This window comes from Monodon monoceros, unplaced genomic scaffold, assembly GCF_005190385.1.
Source record: "Monodon monoceros isolate NGI ecotype Baffin Bay Population unplaced genomic scaffold, NGI_Narwhal_1 Super_Scaffold_5, whole genome shotgun sequence".
Lineage (NCBI taxonomy): Eukaryota > Metazoa > Chordata > Mammalia > Artiodactyla > Monodontidae > Monodon > Monodon monoceros.
In genome coordinates this window covers 91,686,474-91,704,619 of record NW_021703782.1, presented here as the reverse complement: position 1 = coordinate 91,704,619, position 18,146 = coordinate 91,686,474, and the positions used below count along the sequence as shown (strand labels likewise).

General features: G+C 36.5%; 1 protein-coding gene across 2 annotated transcripts in view; it reads right to left on the bottom strand.

Annotated features, from left to right (window-relative positions):
• Positions 1–3,336: 3,336 nt before the first annotated feature.
• UGCG (UDP-glucose ceramide glucosyltransferase) overlaps positions 3,337–18,146 on the bottom strand; it is a 66,852-nt gene continuing 52,042 nt past the window's right edge. The window contains exons 3-9 of one of the 2 annotated variants that reach the window (XM_029203295.1): positions 14,071–14,173; positions 13,023–13,124; positions 11,047–11,159; positions 9,347–9,525; positions 7,128–7,214; positions 6,437–6,626; positions 3,337–5,960 (exon numbers count right to left, since the gene is read on the bottom strand). In XM_029203295.1, coding sequence (XP_029059128.1) covers positions 5,790–5,960; positions 6,437–6,626; positions 7,128–7,214; positions 9,347–9,525; positions 11,047–11,159; positions 13,023–13,124; positions 14,071–14,173 — 945 coding nt within the window. In that variant the 3' untranslated portion in view covers positions 3,337–5,789. The remainder of the gene's footprint in view (positions 5,961–6,436; positions 6,627–7,127; positions 7,215–9,346; positions 9,526–11,046; positions 11,160–13,022; positions 13,125–14,070; positions 14,174–18,146) is intronic. The other variant, XM_029203294.1, reaches the window with a different exon arrangement.

Genomic DNA, 18,146 nt, shown 5'->3' with positions numbered 1-18,146 from the left:
ACAGTGACTTTTATTTTTTCTTTATTTAAACAATTGAGATATAATTCCCATACCGTAAGATTTGCCTTTTAAAATGTACAATTCAGAGGCGCTTTTTGTTTGCTTTGTTGTTGTGCAACAATCACCACCATCTAATTGCAAAACACTTCTATCATTCCAAAAAGAAACCCTGAATCTGTTAGGAGTCCTCTTTCCTCCCATCCTCCAGCCTCTGGCAACTACTAATCTACTTCCTGTCCCCATGGATTTGCCTACTCTGGACATTGCATACAAATGGAATCATACAGTATGTAGCCTTTTGTATCTGACTTCTCTTACTTAGCATGATGTTTCCAAGGTTGTGTTGTGGCATGTATCAATACTTCACTGTTGTAATTTCCAAATATCTGTGCCCATAGCTTTCATTTCTTCCTCACATGCTCCTTAAATCCCAATAATCTGATTTCTGCTCCTTCCACTCTACTGAACAGCCATGTTTTTTTGTTTTTGGGTTTTTTGTGGCCATGCCACACAGCTTGCAGGACCTTAGTTCCCAACCAGGGATTGAACCCAGGCCCTCAGTATTGAAATCATGGAGTCCTAACCACCGGACTGCCAGGGAATTCCCAGAGCAGCCATTCTTAAAACAAAATTTTTTGGCACAATGGTTACTCTCAGGGTCAGGAGCGATTTCTGGCTCTATCTGAACATCCCACCCTTTTCTCTTTCCCTGAAGAGAGTATAATGTAAAACAAGACAGACCAACCATAAAGAAGCTATGTTCTCACATGCTGACACTTCACCTATCATTATGCGACGATTCACAATGTCCTGAAATCCAGCAACATTGGTGCCCCTGCAGGAAGCATGTCTGCTCCTGAACTCACCAGCCATCATTCCTTTTCGTCCACAACCCCCCTGACCATTTCCTTCTTGAAACCTCTCTAAGGCACCCGTGGCACTCCTTTCACTACTTCTTCTTTGAAAGGGGAGAGGAGCTAACCATCACTTTATATGCATTAGCTCCCCATTTCCACATGGTTAATAAACGTAGGCTCAGAAAGATTAAGTAAACTGCCCTAAATCCCATAGCTACCAGAAGGCTGTCTGACTCCACATTGGCAGCCTCTTTCCCTGGATGCTTTTCTCCCATTGCATGTCTAAATAGGTCCCCAGGGTCTCGTCCATTGACACTCTATCTTTGGTTATCACATTCATTGTCTTCAACTATCACGTCTATGGAAAGGACTCCCAAGTCTCCACTTCCAAGCCTACTCTTTTCTGTGCTCCAGAGCAGCCTGTCAATGGTCTGCATAATTCTCTAATATCCTGCCTATGTTCCTTCCACTGGCCTGGTGTTGGTCAGCCATGTGGGAAGATGACAGAGGTTCCAGGGCTGATGACAAGGGTAAGAAAACAGTGGAAACAAGGTGGCAATGAGAGGTGTGGAGGCAGCAGCGGGGGCAGAACAGATACTTCCAGTCCTGGTATAAAGAAATGATATCCTTAAATTGTTTAATTACAAGTCCATGCTGTTAGCACAGATGTCTTAATGATGAATCGACTAAACAGCAAAGCACATGACACTACTCACAGTCTCTGCCAATCTCTCCCAGGACAGGGCAGGGGTCGTGTAAAGTGTTTAGCATATTTTGGTTCTTAGGCAAGTAGATGCTTAGGAAACTGTTAAAGTTATACATTTTTGTTTTTAGAAAATGTGGAGATAGTGATTGTAAGGTATCTTGCATGTATTAGGTTTTTTGTTTTTTGTGTTTTTTTTGCAGTACGCGGGCCTCTCATTGTTATGGCCTCTCCCGTTGCGGAGCACAGGCTCTGGACGGGCAGGCTCAGCGGCCATCGCTCACGGGCCCAGCCGCTCCGCGGCACGTGGGATCTCCCCGGACCGGGGCATGAACCCGCATCCCCTGCATCGGCAGGCGAACTCTGAAACCACTGCGCCACCAGGGAAGCCCCCAGATATTAGTATTTTTAAGGCAAATTACTCAAATGCATTCCTTGCAGCTCTGCAGGGATAACTGCTCACCATTTTGCAATGTTTGTTTCCTTGCCAACAAAAAGAAGTTAGTGTAGTCATAAACTATAACTTGAAATGAATAAATAATCCAAACACTATATCCTACTAAACATGAGAAGGAAATGTCTTAACTATTTTCATAAACATTGTCTTGTGGTATGTACTAATCTTATCTATCTTATCTTAAATAATATATGTAAAGCATTTACCTTAAACTAGCTTTATAATTATTCTTGTTTGGCAGGTTTGAATCTGGTTCTCTAAAACAATGTAAGAGTTGGAATATGGATGGTTATTGAAATTATGGATTTTTAAAAATTTTTAAGGTTTATATACTGAGTTTTAAAGCTGTTGTAGGCAGAATTTTAAACAACAGGATCTAGTGGAGTGACTGGTGATGCTGGGACCTGAGAGATGCAGGGGCTACTCCCAGCTCAGCCGACAACTGTCCACCTACCTTCTGTGACCACAGCTTTCACAGTGGGTGTCTCAGCTTTTTACTCTAAAATAAGGGCAAGGGCTTTTCAAAGTTTGCCTAGCTATAAAACTCTAAAAGACTTACACCAACTTTTTGTTGATTGTTTCTTAAACGTTAGTGTTAGAAGCATACTTTACAAACCAGGAGGAATGAGCTTGTTTACTGGGTCAAGGTGCTAGAAGTGGGGCCCCTGGCAGGCCACAGCCAAACCCCTTCTAGAGTCTTTCTCCCCTGGGACGGGCTCTCCAGTTAAGAGCATTCTTCTCTCACGGGCTGGTGGTAAAACAGGCCTGGGGGTGCCTCTGAGCTTGGGAGGAGCCTGACCCTGGACAGTGTGTGGGATGACACGTAGTCTGTTTCTCTGTTAGATGTCCAGCAGCAAAGCCATTCCTTTCTTTTCCTTGGATCTGCCTTTCCTCGCCATTGGGGTGGTAAGATCTCAAAGGGTGAGTTCAGGTTGTAAGCGCAGGAGAGAGGGGACTAAAGGACTACTGAGTCTTTTCTAAATGTTATAATGGGCCACAGCTTCTCAAATCTGCTTGCACAGAGCAAAGAGCAGTGCTCAGGCTCCACCCAGAATAATTAAACCAGACTCTGCAGGCAGGGCCCAGGCATCTGTATTTTTTTTAAGTTCTACTGGTGATTCTAACATGCAACCAATACAGAAAAGCCTGACTTTTAAGTTATACATCTCACCTGTAGCACAGGTAGAGGGAAGATTTGAAAATTAACACTAAAGAATTCTTCAAATAATTCTGCTGTGAATGGTGGAACATGTTAGATTATTTATAAAAATATAAAAGACAAGAAACAAAAATACATTATTACTAATATTTTGATTGTATTCAAATTTTTATTTTTTGAACAAAAAACTTAAGACAATGATTTTAAATAATAAACATGGTATATTCTAGACACTTGGTGTTTTTTTTTAGACAGTTTATTAAATTTGGACTCCTACAGTTCTGCTGTGATGCTTTCTTCATCATTATAATAACATTTATATTATTTCTTGCCATTTTATCATTGCTCTAAACTTGCCAAACAAAGAGTCACTCTGCCTGGTTAAGTGAAGCTTCACTGGAAGGAAATACTCCACTACCACATTAAAAACACACATATACAGAACAGTCATTTTTTATATTTACAAACACAAGAAGTCTGTCCAGCCATTTGGGTTTTGTTGTTACACTGCCCATACCGAGATCAGCAAAAAGCTAAGGAATAAGCAAGATTTCACTTCAGCAGTGCAAAGGATGGCATCAACCAAACTTCGTTAAACAAACCAACAAATTACAAACACGGTCAGCAAAATTCAGCTTGCATGATACTGACTTAAAAAAATAAACAGAGTGGGTCACAACTAGACTGGTTTTCGCTATGCAACTTTCCTCAGGGAACAATACTACCCCCGTTTCACGTAGAAGGGAATATGCATCAAAGCCTTTGTTCATTAAGAAAATGCCCTTCAAACAAATTCATCATAAGGCAAAAAAAAAAACAAAACAAAACGGAAAAACTGAATGAAACAGTTTGGCCCAGAGAAAGCTTGTATATACTGTGTACACTCAGTATACACACATTTACAGATATACTGCAATTTAAACCATGTATATACTCATTAGACAATTAAATGAAATTGGCTCAGTGAAAAAGTGTCCATGTTTTATAAATATGTAGTTATTGCTAATATGTGACACATTATGCTTTGACATGGAAATTGCAGTAACTTAAGAGTTTGAAGCTGCCATATTGCCAGTGTCAGCCCTGCAGCAGGCATTCATATGGACAACATGCCATCCAATCCTGAAGAAAGAGCAAAACGTCCACTACGAAAAAAAAAAAAAGAAAGAAAAATGAAAGGCTTATGCACTGTCCCTTACATTTCTGCCTATTCCTTTTTTTTCTTTTAAACAAAAACAAGTCCAGCTCACCACAAGTTAAGCACAACCTGACAAGCGAGTTTAGCGGCATCATGGGGAGAGAAGAGTGAAATACAGCATGCATTTACAACCAGAACTGCTCTAGTCTATTTTGTCATACAAACTGGAATACAAAAATCCAATTTAAATAAGACTAGACTAACAGTAATAGTAAATTAAAAAACAGAACAAAACAAAACACACACACACACACACACACACACACACATAGACTTAGTTGGATACTGATTAATTTTAAGAGTAAAACTCATCCTGTCCCCTCTCAATACTCTACTGCAATTTATTTATTGATGGCTAGAATATTTATTTACTTAAAAAAGATATTAAATACCTGTATCATGAAATTACATTCTTTTTTAACAATAAGACAGACTGTGTAAGAAAATAGCTCATGTGTGAAATGTGTCTGAAATGCATTTTTCCTCACAACTATCAAAACATCCATTCACACTAAAACAACCCCCCCCCCCCCCCCCCCCGCAAAAAGTTAAGGAAAGATGGGATGGGTCAGGTGAGGAGCAGGGAAGGAAAGACTTACCAGCACAGTGATTAACAATGGTTCAAGACAGAACCAACAAGAGTTGGTCAAAAAGATGCCTTCAAGACATGGCTACAATTAAAAACCAAGCTCAACCACTTTTGGTTCATTGCGGTGAGACCGAAAAAATATTTCTCACAGATTCATATAAATACTAGACTCCAGCTCTTTTGTTATTATTATTTTTAAAGTTTTTCCATTTGTTTTTGCAAGGCCTAGCTACCATATTACAGTTTATATTTCCTCTGCAACGACTACAAGAGGTAGGCATAAAGCATGAAAAAGTTTCTCAGTTAGTACCTCACTGCAGGCAGTTCACTGCATTAAACCTTTCACTTTAGACATAAAGGGATTGCACCTTCTGGTCTTTTCGAGCCCCCCAAACAAAGCTGTTTCCATCCCATACATATTCTAAATGAGTGTACTCACCAATAAGAAACTTTCTCTACTGAAGGATACTGTCATAGTGTTTGTTGCAGAACATTCATATATATATAGATAGATTTATTTATTTATGTATTTTTAAAAAGTAAACAAACAAACAACAACAAAAACCGAACCCAGCTTCCTAGAACCAATTCTCTTGATTCTCTACTTCCACAAAATAAAGTATAACCATTTGGCCAAGACTACAGATGTGTTTTTTTTTTCTTTTCTTTCCTTTTCACAGATGCAAGTGCCATGCAAAATAAATTAGAGAACAGATACCAAAACATACATGTGATAAAACTACTGAAGGTAGATTTTTTAAAAGCATTTATAGAAACATAATTTATAATCCTCTTTTTTTCCTTATGTACAGTCACAAAGCTGTAGTTAGACATCTAGGATTTCCTCGGCTGTGCCTCCACAGCGTAGTCTGTAGCGACCAGTTCTCCAGCTTATCGTTGGGTCCCATAATGCCGACAAAAAAATGTATATTGTCATGGATTCACGGATGAACCAAGCTACAGCATAATCAAGTTTTGAAAAACACAGTGTGCCACCCTAGGAATTAAAAAAATAAATTATGTACTGTCAGACTAAAGACACAGTTTAAAAAATGAAATTCTTCAATTTCACTCTTTTAAATACACTATATAGAGTCAAGTCTGCTTAAGACAATTCAACTGTCATGCTATATTGGTTAAGGAAATGTTAATTAGGAAGAAAAGCAGCATTAAAATAACTGCTATCCTAACATATTCTTAGTTTGAAGACTTGTTGATTTGCTTAACATCATTCTTTTTTCTTTTTTTTTTTTTGGAGCCTTAATAAAAGTGATTGTATAACCAGCTGAAAGTTGAAAATCAAGTTCCATTTTGTGTCCACGTTCCACTAAGGAAAGTAATGCTTAAACCTGATTTTAACCTTCACTGGGAGGCTGAAGAATGGCTCAGATAGATTTTCTTCAACTTCTTCTAAATCAAAAGTGTTTTAGTTCCACCAAATGATTGCCAACTTTCCCAAGCCTATCCACATACCTGGACACCCCTGAGTTGAATGTAGTCAAATATAAACCATGCCAGGCAATGACACATGAAAAATACCATAATATCCCATCTGAATACATGGTGGGCTGCCCATCCAATAATTAAACTGGCAACAAAGCATTCTGAAATTGGCTCACAAATTATTGTTGCAGGAAGCATGTTAATTCGCAATTTGGTCCACCTTAAACAAACAAACAAAAAGGGATTTTCTTTAAACAACAGCCTGGTTACAAGACTAATCAATTTTTCTCAAAATGATCAGCATTTCATCCTGTTATATAAAAGCCTTTTATATAAACTTTAAAGAGTATTTAATGAATCTCTTTTCTATTTTTATTTAGTATCTCAAAGAAAAAAGTCTATCAATTCATTTGTATGGCCTATACTCTGATGAATAAAGATCATAAAATTCAAAGGGTAGAAAGTTAGAAAATAGAGATTGGCATAAAAAATTCAAAGTCTCAATATCTCTTTTTCGAAAGCTTTCAGTGTTACAAAGGAAAGAAAATATATTTAGACGTTAAATTTATTTTAATAAGGAAGTTAACCTCTCTTTTCTGGAAATAAACAAAATCTGACTTTTAGTTTTTTTGTTAAAACCAAGTTAAAACCATGTAAAAATTACTCTCCCTTCCCCTTTTCTTTTAATAAAGTATAAAAAGAAGAAATCCAGCTGATTTACCTGATCATTCTGGATTGAAACTGAGAAATTGAATACGAGCCAGAGTTTTGCATTGCAACTTGAGTGGACATTGCAAACCTCCAACCTCTGAAAATTAAGACAATTATAAAATGAGCTATGATGATGAACACATGCAAGCATGACTGATTATGCATTTATTCATCCCTATAAAGAGTAAGAAGCGTTATTTCAGTAGCCAAGATATGGAAGTACACACACACACACACACTAGAATATTACTCAGTCATAAAAAAAGAATGAAATCCTGTTATTGGCAACAATGTGCATGGACCTAGAGGGTATTATGCTTAGTGAAATAAGTGAGACAGAGAAAGACAAACAGTTTGTTATCACTTATATGTGGAATCTAAAAACTAAAACAAATGAATGACTAAACAAAAAAGAAAAGACTCACAGACTTAGAGAACTAGTGGTTACCAGTGGGGAGATGGAAGGAGCAAGGGGTAAGATAGGGGAAGAAGATGAAGAGATAGAAACTACCTTGTATAAAATAGGCAACAAGGATATATTGCACAGCACAGGGAAATACAGCCATTATTTTGCCATAACTTTAAATGGAGTATAATTTATAAAAATACTGAATCACTATGTTGTATACCTAAAACTACATAATACTGTAAATCAACTATATTTTAATTTAAAAAAAAAAAGTGAGCAACTGTCAGTGTTCAGGGTGAGCCTCGTCCCAGGATAGCACCCTACATAGGGTATATCATACTTGTACACATTTTAGTCATTACAGAGGCCCATGATAGTACCACCTAAGAAATGGAAAGAACAACCCCTCAGTTCACAGTTTAATAAACTTAAAATACAGACATTCTGAAAGTACTAAATAGAGTGGGTCCTGTATTTAATAGTTTAGTCTCTGAACACTATTAATAAAAACAAAGGGGGGGGCAGGGTGTGAAAACAAAAGTGGTATTCTGTATCTCATGAGAAACGCTATGAAACCATGGACCACATTAACACCATCAGGAGAGAAGTTTAAAAACATACTTCAATTTTTAAGATCACATCTTTAGTAAATTATCAGACAAGGAAATGACCCCCTTTAAAAAAGCAAATGAGTGTCACTGTGTGATAGAGAAATGTTATTAAGCCAATCATGTGAATCATTAGGTGGCTTCTTAGCAAGGTATGAAATAAGCTACTGTGAAATTTCAAAATTTGAAATCATATTATTTTAATTTTCACCTACTGGCTTATGACTGCACTGACATTTTTAATTCTTCTAAAACACATACAAATTTACATCCATAATAATGAAAATTAATAATCTCAGAGAAGCTTCAATTTAATAACTTCAAACCATGCAGTTTTTTTTTTTAGGGTTTAAATGTATTTATTTTATTTTTAAATTGAAGTATAGTATAACATTAATTTACAATGTTGGGTTACTTTCAAGTGTACAGCGAAGTGATTCAGTGTGTATGTATCTGTATGCTATACAGTAGGTCCTTGTTGTTTACCTGTTTTATATAGTGCATATGTTAACCCCAAACTCCTGAGTTATCTCCCCCACCCCTCCTATCCTCGTTGGTAAACGTAAGTTTGGTTTCTATGTCTGTGAATTTATTTCTGTTTTGTAAATAAGTTCATTTGTATTGTTTTTTTAGATTCCATATATAAGTGATATTATATGATATTTGTCTTTCTCTGTCTGACTTCACTTAATATAATCTCTAGGTCCATCCATGTTGCTGCAAATGACATTATTTCATTGTTTTTTATGACTGAGTAATATTCCATTGTATATGCAGACCACATCTTCTTTATCTATTCATCTGTTGATGTGCATTTATGTTGCTTCCATGTCTTGGCTATTGCAAATAGTGCTGCTATGAACACTGGGGTGCATGTATCTTCAAATTAGTGTTTTCTCCAGATATATACCCAGGAGCGGGATTACAGGATTATATGGTAACTCTATTTTTAGTTTTTTTAAGGAAACTCCATACTGCTCTAGAAACCACATTAATTTGAAGAATGTAGAGAAATTAGAACATTTATTTGCTTCATTAGTACACAACTGAATAATTAATAGGAATTACATTCTAAAAGTATTAAACTATTCTGTACTCACTAGCAAAAAATAAAATAAAATAGCTCTTAATCCATGGGTTTAACAAACAGAGTAGACCAACAGAAGTTAGGAACCAAAAATGTAACAGCCTAATTTAATTTAGTTTTCTTACCGGTCAGCTATTGCTTTGGCCATAAAGTAATCTTCAGCAATGTACTGAGCAAAAGCTATAAGCCCTCCTGCTTGATCTAACACATCCTTTCTCATTAAGCAAGACATTCCTGTCACACATTTGAAACCAGTGACATTGGCAGAGATATAGGACCTTGGATGAGAGGTTCCAAAATACACCTGCCAAAACAAAGCCAAAAACATATGTATACAATTAGAATTTTATGTTAAAAGTATGATGTTTATAAATTCTTTTTCCTAATGAATTTCAGTATGATTGGGTGAATATTCTATTATTCTTACATAAATTACCTGAATAAAAAGTGGTACAAAGTAATATTTACATATAGCAAGCAGTCAATAATTTCTTATTTGATTGACTACACTTGTTATTATCACCATTACAAAGAAGTATTTACTTCTAGGAGGGAAAAGTATATTTTATTCTCAAATAAATACTGTCTTCTCTAAAACTCCAAGATTTAAAGATTTACTGAAGTAAAACTTAATTTGGATTTGAATCAGACAGGTAAAAAGTATCACTCACTTCATATGAAATATTAATATTTAATGTGTTGTTTTCAGAATGTTCATGTAGATATACACACATCTACATATATAGGTATACGTACATACATGTATATGTGTATATGTATGCATGTGGCTACACACATGCGCACATTCATACACACAATATTTATAGGTACATCAACCAATAGAACAATCCTATTTCTTAATTCCTTTTCTTGTGTCCTTTTATATAGCTAGCTATTTCCTGCCGGAGTTACTGAGCTTCCCCACTTCCCCATTTTTCAATGTATTTTTCATAAATAGGGTGGATACTAATATTCTGTCTTCCATTTTACTGCCCTTTTCCTAGATGTGCTTTGAAGTCATGAGAAATGCAAACTACTAAATTAACGGTAGAATTAAATGGTCATCACCCAACTTATCAGATATAAAACCTATTTATTATTTACATCTTAGATATGCTGCCTTTTGTAATTAGTCATCTCTCTGTATCCTAGGGGAATTGGTTCCAGGAGCCCTGTATCAAAATCCACCGATGCTATGTGCGTATTATCTACACCTGTCAGATTACTTCTAATACCTAATACAATGTAAATGCTATGTAAAGAGTTGTAAATACAATGTAAATGCAAAGTAAAGAGTTGTAAATACAATGTAAATACTATGTAAAGAGTTGTAAATACAATGTAAATGCAAAGTAAAGAGATGTAAATACTATGTAAAGAGTTGTAAATACAATGTAAATGCTATGTAAACAGTTGCTGGTGCAAGGCAAATTCACACTTTGCTTTTTGTAACTTTCTGGAATTTTTTTTTCCCGAATATTTTCGACCTATGGTTGGTTGAAGCCACAGATGTAGAACCCATAGACTTAACACAGTTAACTTCAGGTAGCTCATCCCAACTCTCAGCATAGTCTCAAGCTTCTGGGAGATTAGGGATCTGATAACAAGAATATTATTTAATACATTTTTATGCGGGCCTCTCACTGCTGTGGCATCTCCCACCGCGGAGCACAGGCCCAATGGCCCACAGGCCAAGCCGCTCCGCGGCATGTGGGATCCTCCCAGACCGGGGCACGAACCCATGTCCCCTGCCTTGGCAGGTGGACTCCCAACCACTGCGCCACCAGGGAAGCCCAAGAATATTATTTATAACCATTGCACCTACCTGTTCTAGTGTGGCGGCAAAGCCCTGTCTGTCTGCTACATAGGGCAGCCCGTGAACCAGGCCTACTTTCTCTGTCATTTGGTTAACCATGTCCGTGAGTGTGTCTGGAATCACTAGGATGCAAAAGAAAAAAAGGTGCAGAGGGAGAGAGGAAAAAATTTCCTTTTAGTAAAATGCCCACTAATGTAAAATATAATTTATGAGTTATTAAATTCTTAAATGTTTTTCTTTGTATGTGGGTCTAATAAAATGAATCTCAATCACTTTTCTGAGTAGAATACAAAATTTCAAAGAGGTTAACTTATGGTAGTGAATTTATTCTGGACACTTGCAGGTTGGTACATACCTAATATGTAGCAGGGGCAGGATGTACCTTAAAAACTTTAACAGTCCGTTTCTGAACCTCCCAACTGGAATAACGGACAATATGTCCTAGTACAAAAGGTACAGGAGCAGAGGTCAAAGGGGCTCAGTGTTCACTATGACTCCTCCATTCCAACCATAGGGAATGAGCCTACTCTTTCTGGGGGTATGAGATATTCTCTCTCAAAACTGCTAATTGGAACTGAATGAGAATATACTTGACAGAGATTGATACACTGAAAACATAGCAAATATATGACAGTAAATAATTTAAGATAGCAAATGTGAAAAATCAATGTAATCTCTGACCATGAATTGATAGATTTGTAATGATCTAATTAAGTAGGAGTGCCACACTATTAATTTTCAAATTTGCACATTTCAAGCTGATAAAATTTAAATCATTTCCCCATTTTTAAATAGCAAAAATATCATATCATTTTATACGACTTCATTTTTATTTCCTTCAAGTATTTAAGAACTAAATCTACTGTATAAAAGTGTATCTGGACCTTAAATACAGGTAGTCTGTGTAGTGGTTCTCAACTGCTGCTCTGTAGGGGACATTTGGCAATGTCCAGAGACAGTTCTGGCTGTCACAACCAACAGCGGCTACTACTGCATCTAGAGGGTAGGGGCCAGGGATGCTGCTAACCACCCTGCAGGACAGCCCTGACAACAAAGAATTACCCAGCCCAAAAGTGTTGAGGTTGAAAACCTTGAGGTAATTAGAATATAATAGAATATTACAGAATACCAAAATTATTATAAGTATGTTTAAAAATGCAAAAATACAAATTATAATGTCAATATATTGATATTGACATTATAATTTCAATATAATTGAAAACATTATTATTGAAATAATTCCTGATAAAATCAGCTAGGTAAAAAGCCATGAATGTATTCTAATAAATGTATGTAATTCTAGTAAAATATGCACCTATTAATTTCTGTCCCTTTGCATGAGACAGTACATTGCGCATGCCACAAACAGATTAAAGTAAAAGATGTCACATGAATAAGGGAAAACTTACACCTAGAAAAAGCTCATAGACTATATAACGGACCACGACTATTTTTTTTTTTTTTTTTTGGCTGCATTGGGTCTTTGTTGCGGCACGCGGGCTTTTCTCTAGTTGCAGCGAGCGGGGGCTACTCCTTGTTGAGGTGTGCAGGCCTCTTACTGTGGTGGCTTCTCCTGTTGCAGAGCACGGGCTCTAGGCGCGCGGGCTTCAGTAGTTGTGGCACACGGGCTTCGCTGCTCTGCGGCATGTGGGATCTTCCCGGACCAGGGCTTGAACCCGTGTCCCCTGCATTGGCAGGCGGATTCTTAACACTGCGCCATCAGGGAAGTCCCGACTATTTTATTTTTTTTAATAGTTGGAATTTTCTCTTCAAAATGAAAACATTTTCATACACGTAACATTCTAGGTTAGTATAAAAAACATCAAAATCTTAGTAAGTATAACTTGACATATTACCACGAAATAATGATAAAATGAATTACTTTATTAGGCAAACAAATAGGATTGATAAATGTATTCTCAGACTGCTCTTGGCATTTTATCATTGAATGAATAGTTCTGCAAAATAAATAAGAAAAACCTCACCTCTTATTCCACTATCACAAATCCATATAAGATCATACTTTGCAACTTCATATCCTGGCATTAAATTGTTAATTTTAGGATTAATGCCAACCTTTTTGCCACCTAAAAATTTTAAAGTACAGCAGTGAACAATTCATGCAATATTGGAAATATTTTCTATTATACATATACATAGTAGAGAGAAGTAAAAAGTACTTGCAGATTTAATAATTTAAACAAACATACTTTAACATTATATTTCTTTTGAGACACAGATGTAGAGAACAAACGTATGGACACCAAGGGGGGAAAGTGGCATGGGGTGGTGGTGGACACTGGTGGTGGGATGAATTGGGAGATTGGGATTGACATGTATACACTAATATGGATAACTAATAAGAACCTGCTGTATAAAAAAATAAATAAAATAAAATTCAAAAAAAAAAGAAAATAGGTGAAACCATCATACTTAAAAAAAAGCCAAAAAACCCATTATGTTTCTTATTATTCATAATAATATATTTAGAAAAAAATTGTTCATTCTCAAAAAGAAAATTACATCATTAATCTTTGAAAATTCATTAGTTTCAGTTTTCTAATTCTTAAGTGCTTACATTAATAGTAAACATTAATCAATATTTAATAGCAAATATACCTCTAATTAGTCTTTAGAATAAGCCTGTAGGCTTTTGGAAAAATATTCTTTTTGCAATATTACAAAAATGAATTCTATCCCTCATTCCCAATTATAATCAATGAGATACAGAAAAGGCCATAGATTGAAAATATTAAAGAAACAAAAATAACAGGCTCATGTCTGACTGACGAGTAAAACATAGTTTGGGGTAATTCTGTTAATCCCAGATATGAAAAAAAAACTTTGTCTTTGTAACTTAAGTCTTCTCAAAAGGACAGAAACACCTTTCACTGTATCTAACAAACATGCATAAAGCAAACATGCTAATAACTTAATGGGTGTCTAGCACCCTAACCTATAGTTTAATGCAAAGAAGATTACTGATATTTAATATATTAAAGCAAAAAGGTTATTGTAGAATTTGTTACTTACCTATAAACAATCTAGCATCAACATTTGGATATTTTCCAAGAAGCTTCTTACACACATCAATGGCTGGATCATCATGATCTTGGACACAGAGGAGTACTTCATACTAGTCAAAGAAAACATTTTATGTAAATTAACCTCTTTTCCAAAGATAACCACTTATTATTAGCATTTACTGATGGATCAAAAAGTATTAAGAAAAACAAGCAACTGTACACACAAAGTTTAAAAGTTAAGAGAGTATTCATAATGGATGCAGACACTTAAAGGATTATCAAGTGTTGCTTTAACCAAGAGCAGCTTCTCCAGAAGGGGCCTGTTTGCAAGCCAAAGAGAGAATGAAGAGATTGGCAGGGCCCACAGCTGAAGTCTTGCCACTGCCAGATAGGCATGGCCTAATAATTCAACTGGATTCCAAGCTTCTCCATGGCCTTCATCACTGAAGATTTACTAGATGCTCACAGGGTGCTTAGCAGTGTGAAAACAACACAGAAAGCAGCCAAAATGAACACACCCTTCGTTCTCTAGAAGCTTTGTCTCTGAACTTAATATCATTTCATCAAGGTGCTAAAAATTACATATTGAATACCACTATGATAAATTTAAAGAGGTTTCCCAAACTCTTCACAAGGACAAAGTGAGATTAGATTTTTTGTTGTATAATAATTTTCTGAAGTAGAATAGAATCTGATTTGATTAAAAATGTATCCTGAAAAGCACACTTAGCCTTTTAACTATGAAAACACCCAGGATTTTATTTTGCCCAGACCCATGTTTACTTGGGTTTTTTTTTTTTTTTTTTTTTTTTTTTTATTTTATTTTTTTTGGCTGCATTGGGTCTTTGTTGCTGTGCGCGGGCTTTCTCCAGTTGCGGCAGGCTGGGGCTACTCTTTGTTGCGGTGCGCGGGCTTCTCATTGCGGTGGCTTCTCTTGTTGTGGAGCACAGGCTCTAGGCCTACCGGCTTCAGTAGTTGTGGCGCTCGGGCTTAGTTGCTCCGTGGCATGTGGGATCTTCCCAGACCAGGGCTCGAACCTGAGTCCCCTGCATTGGCAGGCGGATTCTTAACCACTGCGCCACTGGGGAAGCCCTATGTTTACTCTCTGATAGTACACTAAGGAAGACATTTCTTAGCACTTGGCTGGCTGTGTCAAAATTACCCTCGGACAGTTTGTTTAAAAAGAGGATACTGGCCCCACTCTTAAACTTCTGAATCAGAGCATCTGAGGGGATTCTGACATGTAACCAAGTTTATAAAATCTTGAGCTCTAAGATACCATTTAGTAAACTACTAAATTTTTTAAAAGTGTTTGCTTTCACACATAAAGATGCTACTCTATTATTCTGTGGGCTATGTATTCTAAGCAGTAATTTTTTCCAATAGTGGTGATAAATTCATGCTGACTCAACAGCAAATTTCCTACCAAACCTTCTTTCTAAAACAGATTGAACATTTTTAAGCAAAGGAGGAAGGTTAATCATGTCCATGAGAAAATAACAAAGCTATGTGTTCTAAAAAACACAAAAAGTTGAGGACACAATTTTTTAGGTGTCTAACATACAGGGACTAAAGCTAAGGTAATGGGAAGGCCTGTTTGATTTACTTCCATTGATAAGCATACACAAGTAAAAAGTGGAAATAAAATGTGTACAGTGCCTTGAGCACAATAATTACTGTTCACCTAATATATTGATATATTATGTCAGCAAAAAGTGGCAGCACAGAATTTAGTGGTCAAGCACATAAGGACCAGGACTAAGGTAAATAAAGAAAGTTTAGCTAACAAGGTAAGATTTTTTTTTTCAAATGAAAAACAAGTTTTCTCAATAATTAAAAGACCTGGATGGACCTGAGAGTCGGTCATACAGAATGAAGTAAGCCAGAAAGAGAAAAACAAATATCGTTTATTAACGCATATATGTGGACTCTGGAAAAATGGTACAGATGAACCTATTTGCAGGGCAGGAACAGAGATGCAGACATAGAGAAGGGACGTGTGGACACAAGGTTGGGGGAGGATGAATTGGGAGATTGGGATTGATATATATACACTACCATGTGTAAAACAGATAGCTTGTGGGAAGCTGCTGTATAGCGCAGGGAGCTCAGCTTGGTGCTCTGTGAATGGGATGGGTGGGACTGCGGCGGGGGGGGGGGGGGGGGGGGGGGGGGGGTGGTAGGAGGGAGGTCCAAGAGAGAGGGGATATATGTATACATATAGCTGATTCAGTTTGTTGTAAAGCAACTATACCCCAATTAAAAAAAATAAAATAAAGGGAAAAGCAATGTATACTTTCCTCATACTTTCTACCTATAGTTATTACATACTCTATCCAATATCTACCTCTCATGATGACTGACCAAAATTGCCACCTTAGAGGTACTGAAATGATTAAGCAACTTTACAGCCAGTGGTCTCCAGAGATCAGATAAAAATCTGAGAATGGGATGGGCACCATTCCTGCCACACCCTGAAACTTCTTCAAGGGTTGACTCTTAAGTCCCATAAAAAGTCAGCCATCCTCTCTACCAAAATGTTTGCTTGAGCCAACAAGAGGCAGACCTTAACGATGAAGATTAGAAAGGTTAAGTGACTTTCCAAGGGTGTAAGTAACAATGAGCTTTCCTACTATAGTGAGTTGCTCAGTCAGGCTTGCTCTAAAGAGTTCATTGTTTTTCCAAACATAGCGTAGTTTTATGCTTTTATGATTTATACTGTTTTACAGGTATAAGTAAATATAGTGAAAGAATATGTTTATAAGTAATACAATTCCATAAAATATTATTAAAAATCTACTCTTGGCTTTTTCCTCAGCAAGAGAAAACTGTAATATATAGTACTAGACATCTACTCAATGGGAAGAAAAAGGCTATACTAGGTTGTAGCAAAAACTTTTTCAGAAGTATATGGTGTTAGTATAAGTAAGGGAGGCATAGTTTACCTTTATCCAAATGCAAGATTTAAAGTTTTTGTTTTTATTGATTACACCTCTTAAACTTAATTTCAAATGAAAAACAAATACCTCCTGATTAGCCAGAGCGCAGATGAAATTCAATTCACTTTATCTAAAAAATGTTCAGACTCTTATTAAAGATATAACTTTCCCTTAGATGTGTCTGATATTAAAAATTATACCAAATTGGAGGTAGTATTCCAAGTGTTTTCTAAAGTATTAGATTTTAACCAGGAATCTTCATTTTTCAGCTAGAATCTCTGCTTGATCAACATTTAATTTGCTAGGAATTCCTGTACTTAAATAGTTAAATCACTCTGACTACACTGCAATTGGTAAAACATAAGATATTAAGTTGATTAAAAGCTTTTTTTTTTTTTTTTGCGGTACGCGGGCCTCTCACTGTTGTGGCCTCTCCCGTTGCGGAACACAGGCTCCGGACGCGCAGGCTCAGCAGCCATGGCTCACGGGCCCGGCCGCTCCGCGGCGTGTGGGATCTTCCCGGACCGTCAACGAACCCGCATCCCCTGCATCAGCAGGCGGACTCTCAACCACTGTGCCACCAGGGAAGCCCTAGGGTAAATTTTGAGTGAAAGATAGATGCTTCCTTTGAGTGAAAGGAAGATGTTTTGTAAGAAAACTGCTCTGAATTCAAAGTTTTGATAAGTTATATCAAAAACTTACTTTCAAGAACTAGGTAGTTTACATGATTTTTCAAATTTATTTGGTAAAACACTAATCTTTCAGACGTAGTAGTTTTATTACATGTATTGTGCCGATCTTTCAATAATTGAACCTATTTTCAATCTTTTTAAATTCTTTATTGTCATCAGTGACAATAAAGAATCCAAGTATGGCACTGGACTTAAAACATTTTAAACCCATTCTATATTTGCAAAAAAGAAAAGAAAATCACAATTACCATAACCTCACTCTGTTAATACCTCTGATCATTCATTTAAAAATTCTTCATATGGCCAGAATTTACTAAAGTAAAGCCATCAAGACACTTTAGATGCGGATTACTGAATCCTCCTACTATGGCTGAATTTCTGCCTAAATGCCTTCTTCTATGCTGATGCCAAATGAGTACTCGATTTTGTGAAAAATGAATTGTATTCATTTT